Raw genomic sequence first — 12287 nt, 5'->3', positions numbered from 1 at the left:
CAAAACTCCAGCCATCAAAGTTGCTCCACCCCCGAATGAACAACCCCTCAGTCTCTCCACCTCTGCTGTACAAGATGCACTGAGCAAGGTGAATGAGCACAAAGCTGCCGGCCCCGATGGCATCCCCGGGCGGGTGCTCAGGGCATGTGCTGGACAACTATCCCTGGTCTTCACCGACATTTTCAATCACTCACTGGCCCAGGGTGTCGTCCCCACTTGCCTCAAGACATCAACCATTGTGCCAGTGCCCAAACAATCAGCTACAGGGAGTCTCAATGACTTCCGCCCAGTGGCACTCACCCTTTGTCATTGCAAAGTGCTTTGAGCAGCTGATCTTGGCCTCACCTCAAAGCCAGCCTCCCCCCCACACTGGACCCCCATCAGTTTGCCTACCGGACCAACAGGTCTACAGAGGACGCCATATCGGCGACCCTAGACTCTGCCCTGACCCACCTGGACAGCAATAACACCTACATCAGGTTGCTGTTCATTGATTTCAGCTCCGCCTTTAACACTGTCATCCCCGCTAGCTTGATCACCAAACTCAGCGGACTTGGCATCTCCACCTCCCTCTGCAATTGGACACTGGATTTCCTCACCAACAGACCACAGTCTGTCAGGGTCAACAACCTCACCTCCTCCACTATAACACTGAACACCGGCGTGCCACAGGGCTGTGTGCTCAGCCCTCTCCTCTACTCCCTCTTCACCCATGACTGCATCCCTAAGAATGGCTCCAACGTCATCATTAAATTTGTCGACGACACCACGGTGGTAGGACTGATCAGTGACAACGACGAGTCAGCCTACAGGGATGAGGTCCAACACCTGACAACCTGGTGTGCCAACAATAACCTCGTCCTCAACTCCAAGAAGACGAAGGAAATTATTGTTGACTTCAGGAAGAACAGAGGGGGCAGACATACCCCCATCCATATAAACGGGACTGAGGTGGAGCGCATCTCCAACTACAAATTCCTCGGGGTACACATCTCGGAGGATCTGTCCTGGTCCCTCAACACCTCCAAGCTGATCAAAAAGGCGCAGCAGCGCCTTTACTTCCTGAGGAGGCTCAAGAAAGCTCACCTGTCCCCCCAGATCCTGACCAACATTTACCGCTGTACCATCGAAAGCATCCTGACCACCTGCTTCACGGTATGGTACAGCAGTTGCACCATAGCGGACAGGAAGGCACTACAACGGGTGGTGAAAACCGCTCAGTACATCATCAGTGCCCCGCTCCCTGCCATGGATGCCCTCCACCGTAAACGGTGTCTGAGACGGGCCGGGAAGATCATCAAAGACCCCTCCCACCTTAACCATGGACTGTTTGCCCTCCTCCCATCAGGGAGGCGGTACAGGAGCCTCAGGTCTCGTACTAGTAGGATGAGGAACAGCTTCTACAACAACACTATCACATTGCTGAACTCGGAGTCCCGCCGATAGATTTCTCCAGTCTCTCCGTCCACATTGTTTGCTTATTCTGTATTTTTTATTTCGATATTGCACTATTACTACGGACTGACGCTAAACTGCATTTCGTTGTACCCATACTTGTATCTGTGCAATGACAATAAAGTTGAATTGAATTGAATTCCATCGTTGAGGAGCAATGTCAGTAGATTCTAACCAGTAGCTCAAACATCTTCATTGATCAGTTTACTCTTGTCATTTTTTACAGGCCTGCGTAACTATTGACTGCATCACTGACGAGTTTGATCGGACATCTATTTAAAAAAATAACCATTACGGAATCGGGAGTAGGCCATTTGGCCCCTTGTTTATACTCTGCTATTCAATAGAATATTGCCAATCTTCCATAGAGAAGGTGGAAAATCTTTCTTTTTTATCTCAATACCATCTTTCTGCATTAATCCGATATCCTTTGTTCCTTTTATACCTAAAAATCTACCTATATCTGTCTCGAATACACACAGTATCTGAATTCCACTGCCCTCTTAGATTTAGAATTCCAAAGATTCACCATCCTCTGGATGAAGAAATTACTTCTCTTTTTTGACTTGAATGACTGATCCTTTACTTAGAGATTGTGATTCTTGATTCCAGACGCTACATCCAAGGATAATATTAACTCTGCAGCAGCCCTGTCAAGACCCCTACGAATTCTGTAAGTGATAAGAAGATCACCTCTCCTTCTTCTATAGACAGTGCAGGTTCAGTAGAATTTATATTGTATCCATTTTCCACTAGAAATTACAGGGTAGCGATAAGGAAGAGAAACACAGGCTGATTTTTCTCCTTCTGGTGGTGGAGATAATGATACTAGGTGGTCTACTGACATCCTAACCAATACTATCTAACATATTAAAGGACACAAAGTGCTGGACTGGACCCATCATCAGTGGGTCAGGCAGCATTTCTGGAGAACATGGATAGGTGACGATTTGGGTCGCGATCCTTGTTCAGACTGATTGTCGACTCAAAATGTCACCTATTCGCCAGGATGTTCCCTGACCCATTGAGCTACTTCAGCGCTTTGTGTCCTTTCATGTAAACCAGCATCTGCAGTTCCTTATTTCCACTGTCTAACTCATTACCATGTCTTTATATACAATGCTGCACCACATCAGATAATCCAGCAGATAAAATATTTCTAAAGATTTACCAATTTTGGAATGTATATATCATTAAAAAAAACTGATGCATGCTTACTTACCTTAACTCATTCTGATAGCGAGTTTCTAAAAAGTAAAGAAAAACAGTTATTAACGAGGAAATTCTGCAATAGCATAATTTTTCCATTAGATTGTTATAAGCAGCCAATTTTTTAGTAAAGAGTGATATTTTAACCGCACAGGATGTGTGGGAAAGAACTTCAGATGCTGGTTTAAATCGAAGGTAGACACAAAATGCTGGAGTAACTCAGCGGGACCAGTTGCTCAGCAATTTAACTCCTCCTCCCATTCCCAATCTGACCTTTCTGTCCTGGGCCTCCTCCATTGTCAGAGTAAGGCCCTATGAAAATTGAAGGAACAGCACCTGATATTTCGCTTGGGTAGCTTACACCCCAGCGTTATGAACATTGACCTCTCTAACTTCAAATAGCCCGCCCTATCCCTCTCTCTCCATCCTCTCCCCCTTCCCAGTTCTCCCATCAGTCTTACTACTGTCTCCGACTACATTCTATCTCTGTACCGCACACTCCCCTGATCAGTCTGAAGAAGGGTCTCGACCCGAAACGTCACCCATTCCTAATCTCCAGAGACGCTGCCTGTCCTGCTGAGTTACTCCAGCATTTTATGTCTACCTTTTATTTTAACTGTACGTTTGTCTGTCTATATAGAGTCATACTCATTCAGTGTGGAAACAGGCCTTCGGCCCAAATTGCCCATACCAACCAACATGTCATATCTACACTAGTCCCACCTGCCTGCTTTTTCCCATATCCCTCTAAATCTGTCCTATCCATCCATGTACCTGTCTAATTGATATATGTCCAGAAGGGCTAGAGGAAGAGGGGGGATAAAGTGTCTGTATATCATCCAGTTGAATGAGCAAAGACATTAATGCAGGAGACCATCGGAGCTGAAAAACACGGGATATTGTGGTCTAAAGGATGGAAGATCCTGAGCATGGGTCATAGTAACCTGTGAAATGGCTTCCGTGGGGAGTTCCACACATAGGGGTGAAACATGATGGAGGGAAGACCACACAATGGATTTTAAAAGACATAGTAGCGTTTGCTATTGTGGTTTTTAGCCAACGTAACAACCCCAATGTGCTGCACAGAAGTTAGTGCAATCCCTTTTAGCCCATCTTGGGACAACATTTGAAATGCAGCTTATACGGTATCTTCTTTTAACAAAATCAATTCATAAGCTCATAAGTTGCAGGAGCAGAATTAGGCCGTTCGGCCCATCAAGTCTCCTCCGCCATTCAATCACGGCTGATCTGTCCTTCCCTATCAACCCCATTCTCCTCCCTTCTCCCCATCCGTACTAATCAAGAATCAATCAATCTCCACCTTAAAAACATCCATTGACTTGACCTCCACATTATCTCCAGTTCTTTCGACAGGTTCTGGAGAATCTGAATCATCTAGGTTTGGTTATTTCACACACAGAGCAATGAACAAACGAAACACATTACCCACAAAGAAATGTATAACGCAGGATAGTTTATAACCTTGGCAAATTCAAGGTAAGTATTTAACAGAGGGATCAATTGAGAATTAGTTTCTCAAGGACATCACAAGGCTTTTCCTTCCCTATGCCTTTACTTGTTATTATCATTCTTGGAATTTAATTTCTTACGGTAAAGTCAAATAATATAAATCACTCCAGCTCACTTGATTAGATAACCTTCAATGACTCTGTTAGCACAGTTAAAATCCGTCAAATACTGGCCCAAAGTCTGGCATTGTCTGGTCTAAGACCCTCGAGTAACATGCCAAATCACTCTGCACATTTATGAATATAATTCAAAACATATACAAAAGAACCGCAGATAGACACAAAAAGCTGGAGTAACTCAGCGGGGACAGGCAGCATCCCTGGAGAGGAGGAATGTGTGACGTTTCGGATCGAGACCCTTCTTCAGAGTTCTCGACCCGAAACTTCACCCATTCCTTCTCTCCAGAGATGCTGCCTGTCCCGCTGAGTTACTCCAGCTTTTTTGGGTCGATCTTTGGTTTAAACCAACATCTGCAGTTCCTTCTTATACAAAACAACCGCCTTCGCCTACGCGATCTCCTGGTTGCTAAACATTTTAACTCGCCCTTACCATTCTGTCCTGGGCCTCCCCCGCTGTCAGTGTGAGGTCCCATGCAAATTGGAAGAACAGCACCTCATATTTCGCTTGGGCAGGTTACAACCCAGCAGTATGAACTTCTCTCATTTCAAGTAACTCCTGCATTCCCTCCCCCTTTCGTTTCCTTTTCCCCTAACTTGTCTGAAGAAGGGTCTTGACCCGAAACGTCATCCATTCCTTCTCTCCAGGGATGTTGCCTGTCCCCCTGTGTTACCCAAGCATTTTGTGTCCATCTTCGATTTAAACCAGCAACTGCAGTTCCTTCCTACACATTCCCTCCCCCCTCCCTCTCTTACCTCCACCACCTCCTCCACCCCTAGTCGTTCTACGAGTTCCATTGTTCACATCCTTATATCCCTCTCTCTTCCCCAGCCAACAATGGAGCATCATGGACCCCACCCATCCCAAGGTCATCTGTTGCTGGCCCATGATTTGTTCTGGCCTTTTCTCGCCACCAGTTTTTTCTTCCACCCCCCCCCCCCCCCCCAATCCCCCACGTGTATCTTTCAGTCGGAAGTAGGGACCCGACTCGAGACGTCACCTATTCCTTTTCTCCAGGGATGCTGCCTGACCCGTTGTGTTAATCCAGCATTTTGTGTACATCTTCAAAATGAAATTAAAGCTGTATGTAAATAAAGGATAAAGAGAATGTTGGCACTGACCATAGGGTTTTCTTCGTCTTAGGCAGATAACAATCACAATGATGAGTATTATAAGCAGGATGGCCACAGCAATGGGCACCACAATGGCAATAATTAGCCAGGACTGATTCCTGTCAGCAGCTGAAGTCAAATATTTCAATGAGTTAGTGAACAGTCGATAACCAGTGGCACCATCGTTCCTGATAATAGAACCTTTTTGAGGTTAATAGACAAAATAGTACAAGTAGTCCAAGTAGGGCTGTATGGTGGCGCAGCGGTAGAGTTGCTGCTTTGCAGCGCCGGAGACCTGGGTTCGATCCCGACCACGGGTGCTACCTGTACGCATTTTGTACATTCTCACCGTGACCACATGGGTTCTTTCTGAGATCTTTGGTTTCCTCCTGCACAATAGGTACAGGTTTGTACATTTGTGGCTTGGTATCAGTGTAAAATTGTCCCTAGTGTGTGTAGGACCGTGTTAGTTGTCACATCTTCGCCTAAGATGTGGAATAATAATACTGGCGCAATATTTACAGGTTACATTCCTTTGTCTCTGTGTTTATTATCTCCCCCGGACATGGCCTCCTGCCTTGGCTTACACAGCGCACACATGACCTGTCCTCCAAGTTGCAGCCTGCAGCCTCTGGAATGGTCACCACCTCGGAAATGCTGGTTGTCTCAGGAGCACTGGTCACTGCCTCAGGGATGTCGTCTGGCCCCTCTGAATCGGTAGCTCTCGGTGGATTTTGGGCCACCTCGCTTTGAGTGTCTCTGGACATGTACTTTTTGCCACTCGATACATTTTTGTAGATAACACCTTCTGGAGACTTGACTGTCACCATGCTGCCACTCCTCGATACAACATTGTATGGCTGGCAATGGTAAGGAGTGTCCACCTTACCGCCATCATCTCGCCTCACAAGCACGTCATCACCAGTCATTATTTCAGAGTGCCTGGCTCCTCGTTTCAAGTCGGCATAACATTTTGCCGCACCTTTCTTTTCGGCATCACAGTCTCGCAGCTCCTGGTCTTCCATGATCACTCGCACTTCTGGTATTTTTGTGCAAATTTTCCTTCCAATCAAGGCTTCTGCTGCGCCTTTCTGACGTTGAGTGAGTGATCGCCCGATATACAGGTACGTATGCTACCAGTGCCTCCTTCCAGTTTTTCCCTTCAGCATGGGGGGATTCGTATCTTCTTCTCTATGGACTGGTTTTGTCTCTCTACTTCTCCGTTAGCTTGTGGCCATTTAGGAGTCACCTTGTGATGATGGATGCCTGTGATTCTTATGTATTCAGCAAACATCTCAGAAACAAACTGTGGCCCATTGTCGGAGTACAGTGTAACTGGCAACCCGCGTCTGGCGAAGATCTCTGCTAATGCCTGTACCGTCTTTTCTGCTGTAGTTGACTTCATCACTGCATACTCGTAGAACCTACTATAGTAGTCTACCACAACCATAATTGATTCACCTGTTGGAAGTGGTCCAAGAAAGTCAACAGCTACGTCAACCCTTGGTCCTGTTGTCAACTTTGTACTTCTAATTGGTTCTGGTGGGTTGCTCCTGCTTAGTTGTGTCCTTGTGTCCTTAGGTGTCCTTGAGACTCTTGAAAGGCGCCCATAAATAAAATTTATTATTATTATTAGTTAAACCTTAATGATGCTTTGTCGATTGCAGCGGCACTGGAAGCTGTTGAGGGACAATTTCACAGCATGAAATTGAAAGATTCAAAGACTGGGCAAGTTAACTGGCTGTCCTACGGTAGTCCAAGAAGTTATCCTGAACAAGAGATCGAGAGTTACAGGTGTGGCAACAAGGGTCACATAGGGAATGATGCATGTTGTCCAGCAAAAGGTAGAAGATGTAGGAAATGTGGAGATAAAGATCATTTTGCAAATAAATGTAAAAGTCAGGCCAGGGACAAGACAAGTGATTACAACAAGGGAAGTCCAGTGAAAAGAAAGATAGACCTTGGCAGAAAAAGAAGGGTCACGTCCGTCACGTGGAAGATGATTTTGGACGTGATGAAGACAGTGATGAAGCTGGTGAGCATGCTGTTAAAATGAATTATCAGTTTGCATTGAATGGTAGCCATCACGTGAAAGTTGCAGTGACCATCGGAAGTGTTACAGTGCCAGTGATTGTAGATTCTGGTAGCGACAGTAACATAATTGACAGATTACTTTGGGAATGCTTGAAAAAGCAGAAGATCAAGTGCACGTCAAGGAGGTGTAGCAGGAAGTTGTATCCATACACCGCAACTAAACCATTGCAGATGATTGGATGTTTCACGGCTAAAGTAGAAGTCGGAGATAGAAAAACTGAAGCAGAATTCATGTTGATAGAGGAGAAGGGAGAACCTCTGCTGAGTAGAAATACAGCTCGAGAGCTGGGAGTGCTTCACATCAGAGTGCCTGTCAATACAGTGCAGTCATATGATGACATGAGGCAGGAATTTCACTCAGTATTCCAAGGGGTTGGAAAATTGAAAGGCCGGCAAGTGAAGTTAACCATTGATGAAAATGTCAAGCCGATAGCTCAACCGGTGCGGAAAACGCCATTTGGACTTTGGGGAAAAGTAGAAGCTAAACTCAGGGAGTTGATTGATCAGGTCATTATTGCGCCAGTTGAACGTTCGACACCATGGATGGGTCCAGTGGTGATTGTGTCGAAAACCAATGATGACATCAGACTGTGCGTTGACATGAGGAGAGCCAATGAGGTAATAATCAGAGAAAGACACCCAATTCCTAAGGTTGATGAGGTGCTACAAGAGTTATCAACCAGTAAAGTGGTCTCCAAAATTGATCTCAAGTGGGGATATCATCAATTGGAATAACATCCAGAGTCAAGAGAGGCGACAACATTCGTCACTCCCTGTGGATTGTATCGGTACAAAAGACTGATGTTCGGAATCAATGCTGCCCCCGAGATCTATCAGTACGAAATCCACAGAGTGATTCAAGGTGTACCAGGAGCAGCAAACGTATCAGATGACATCATCGTCCATGCACCAATTCGTGAAGAGCATGACAGGAGGTTGAAGCTAGTGTTGACTAAACTTCAAGAAGCAGGACTCACCGTGAATGAAGAAAAGTACAAGTTTGGCGTCTCTGAGATCGATTTCATGGGACACAGACTCACAAGTGAAGGGCTGCACCCGGCCAAGGCTAAAGTGAAATCGAATTCGAACTCGTTACAAATCACAAGCCGCTGGAAGTGATCTATTTGACAAGGTCTAAGCCATGTGCCAGAATAAAACGATGGGTGCTAAGACTCCAACAGTACAAGTACAAAGTAGTCCACATTGCTAGGATTGCAAACATCGCAGACCCGCCATCGAGACTGTTGAAGGATGAACAGCTGGGAGCAACATCCACGCTAGAGATGGAAGCAGAGAACTTTGTGCACTTCGTCATAATTCAGTCAACGCCAAGAGCCGTGACAATGAAGGAAGTTGAAAGGGAATCGGAACATGATCCTGAACTCAAAGATATCAGAGAGCGTATACACAGTGGGCAATGGGATCAATGCCCTTACAAAGTATATGTTCCCATAAAAGATGAATTTTGTCTAATTGGTCAGTGTGTGCTGAGAGGTAGCAGATTGAAGATCCCGCAGGCACTACGACCAAGGATCGTGTCATTGGCTCATGACAGACATTTAGGCATCGCCTGTACCAAACAGAATTTACAGAGCAAAGTGTGGTGGCCAGGTTGTGAGAAAGATGCCAAAAGATTTGTCAAGATCTGTCACAGGTGCGCTGTGTAAGCCAAGGCAGGAAGCCATGGCCGAGGGAGATAATAAACATAGAGACAAAGGAATGTAACCTGTAAATATTGTGTCAGTATTATTATTCCACATCTTAAGCGAAGATGTGACATTAGTGTGCGGGGATCGCCGGTCGGTGCGGACTCGGTGTGCCAAAGGGCCTGTTTCCGCCCTGTTTCTCTAAACTAATAATAAAAGCTAACTACAAGGGTACAACAGGCAAACTATGAGAATGAAATACAAGTCATGATTTAATTCTCCCCCTATCTTACCCGAACTTTTGCCTCGGACTTGGATTTCAGTCACAGACTCTGGGTTTCTTTTCTGTGCATTTTTATCCAAACCTGATTTTCGGGAGGTTGACTGGCATTGAGTTTGCAATTAGAGGCTCCAAAACTGTTGTTGCCCAATGTCTACATGCACAGCCTTGATATCGGTCGATAGTCAGGCTCCCTCTAAGGAGGTTCAGATCAATTCTTGTAGCTTCATCATCACACATCTGACATACTATCAAACAGAATCCAAAATCATCTTGGTCTGGCTGCACCTATCCACTGAGCTACTGGAATAATTTATATTATGCATTTATTAAGAAATCACCCAGTTTAGTGCCGACTAAAAAAAAATAATAGTAATGTCAATATGCCTTGAAATGTTCTCAGATCAAGGCATTCTATGTCCATTTATAACAAACATAATAATAACATAATAAATCTTTTTTTTTTCCTGAATATTGCAGGCTTGATATGTCTTCAGTAAAATATTCTGCAATAACTGTAGTTTGACATGATCATAATGTAAGGAGATTTGTCTGTTAAAGTAAACTATAACATTAGAAATATTTTATAAAAGTCATATATTACCAATTAATGTATTCTACTATCATACATGTTGATAGATTTTGATATTGATCAGAGTTATATTGGAGCAATTACTAGTATCTTAGTTTAGTTTAAAGATATAGTGCGGAAACAAGCCTTTCGGCCCACCGGTTTCATGCCGACCAGATCCCCGCATGCTTACACTATCCTTCACACACTGGAGACAATTTACGATTATACCAAGCCTGTCTGTCTTTGGAATGTGGGAAGAAACCGGAGATCCCGGAAAAAACCCACGTAGATCACAGGCAGTACATACAAACTCCGTACAGACAGCACCGTTAAGATCGAACCCGAGTCTCAGGCGCTGTAAGTAGGTATGTTGCAAAGCCTACCTGAAGCGTCGTTGAAAATCTGTCGTTGCGGGTGTGCGCGATTTTGGCGCCGTTTAGAGGGGGCGGGTTTAAAACGCGATTTTCTCTAAGCTGTTCCAATCGAAAATGTTCAGCCTAGTTAATTATTAACGAAAAATCGCTGAAAGACCCCGTCGCAAAAGCTATTATTAGGTTTAAAGGCCTTGAATAATAGTTATAGTAGTTTAAAAATCAACCTCTAAACCCGCGACCGCCAGCAACCGCAGGGTCTCAGAAAGCAAACCACAGAAGGTAGGCTGTATATTTTTACATTAAAAAGGGCTTCTAAAGATCCCTTTATACAAAGTTTAATATTGCGAGTAGCTCATTTTGGGCCCATTATATCCCGCAGTATTTTTCTCGGCATTTGGGGCACAAATCTACCGCAATGTGAACGTTCTAAACCAGCGCGTTCCACAGGGACCCACTGGAAAGCTGATTTAAATGGACATTTATTTACAGCAATTAAACACTAAATTCCTTCCATTTGGCCTATAAATTAATGTAAATGAGATTTAAAAATCATGTTTTATTGTGAATTATTTGTGAATATTATTTGGACATTTAGGCTATTTAAAAATGTTAATCATTTATTAAGAAATGGATAGATGTTTAGATCTAGTAATTGAAGTCTGAAATTAGCTACAATTAGGTAACTAACTAATTATATGCTTTAATTTCAGGTCATCCAAGTAAGATTATTTTATATTTGTTTCAGAATGCTTCAATCTATGATAACTGAAAATTTCAATCAGTTCTCTTAATTTTTAAGAAAGTTATGGGCTTTTGACTGTTCACGGTCACAGCTTTTTTGTTATGTCCATAGAAAATCAATAGGGAACAAGATGCTCATTTCCCAGTATGAAAATGGCCATAACTTTTTAAATACTTGAGATATGAAAGTGAACTAGGTGTCAAATTAAACTTATTTTTATGCTTTATCTGATGGGATAAATTACAGACTTGATTTTTTAAATCTCAAAATTTTGTAACATTGCTACTGTAAGGCTACACCTCTCCCGCTGCACCACCATACTGTGTCATTGTCAATGTGGAGGCCACTACTGTTAATTTTATCACAGACATATTTTTCATATTTCAACAGATTGATTAGTTTTGAAGTTTGTCCATAACTCACCCCCTTTTTATGGGAATACAATTTATTGGAGAATTAGCAAATTGTTGTTAAACACTATCAATTGATTTTAGATTTGGGAAAAGACGAACAAACTATAAGACTGCGATATTTGTGTACATCAAGAGAGTAAGCCTACAAAAATTGTATCGATTACCTCATACCATTATAAGGGAGAGAGGACTGATTGATTGATTGATAACTTTAATGGGGAACATTTCATTACTGATAAACAAAATACTTCTGCCATAACATCAGGATAAGCGCTTACCAAAAAAAAAACCAAGCCCAATGCCAAAGTAGTATCTAAACTGCCGACATAGACTTATACTATGGGACAATAACTAACTCCATATTCCGTAATAAGCTATCTACATGTTAATAAGCATATACAAATTAAGCATGCAGATATATATTCAGTAATAATAATAATAATAATAATAATAATAATAATAATAATAATAATAATAATAATAATAATCATCATCATCATCATCATAATAATAATAATAATAATAATATATTTTATTGTTATTGCACATAAGTGCAACATGATTTGGGTTTGCAGCTTCCATCCGATGTCATACTTAAATAACTAATAACATTTAGATTTAGGTACCCCGAGAAACATGGTTTGTAAAAATAACATTATAACAGTAAAACAGTTCAAACTGTTGTTTGAAACAAGGCGACTGAGTGTTTTAGATGTCTTCTTGATTTTGGAGAAGGACAAT

General features: G+C 43.0%; 1 protein-coding gene across 1 annotated transcript in view; it reads right to left on the bottom strand.

Moving 5' to 3' along the window:
• igsf5 (immunoglobulin superfamily member 5) overlaps positions 1-12287 on the bottom strand; it is a 61727-nt gene that overhangs the window by 23041 nt on the left and 26399 nt on the right. Inside the window, exons 5-6 of the mRNA XM_033032506.1 lie at positions 5433-5552; positions 2678-2702 (exon numbers count right to left, since the gene is read on the bottom strand). Of these exons, the coding sequence (XP_032888397.1) occupies positions 2678-2702; positions 5433-5552 (145 nt within the window). The remainder of the gene's footprint in view (positions 1-2677; positions 2703-5432; positions 5553-12287) is intronic.

This window comes from Amblyraja radiata, chromosome 14, assembly GCF_010909765.2.
Source record: "Amblyraja radiata isolate CabotCenter1 chromosome 14, sAmbRad1.1.pri, whole genome shotgun sequence".
In the NCBI taxonomy this organism is placed as follows: domain Eukaryota; kingdom Metazoa; phylum Chordata; class Chondrichthyes; order Rajiformes; family Rajidae; genus Amblyraja; species Amblyraja radiata.
Note: the sequence above shows the minus strand (reverse complement) of the source record. Positions and strands in the feature narration are given on the sequence as shown.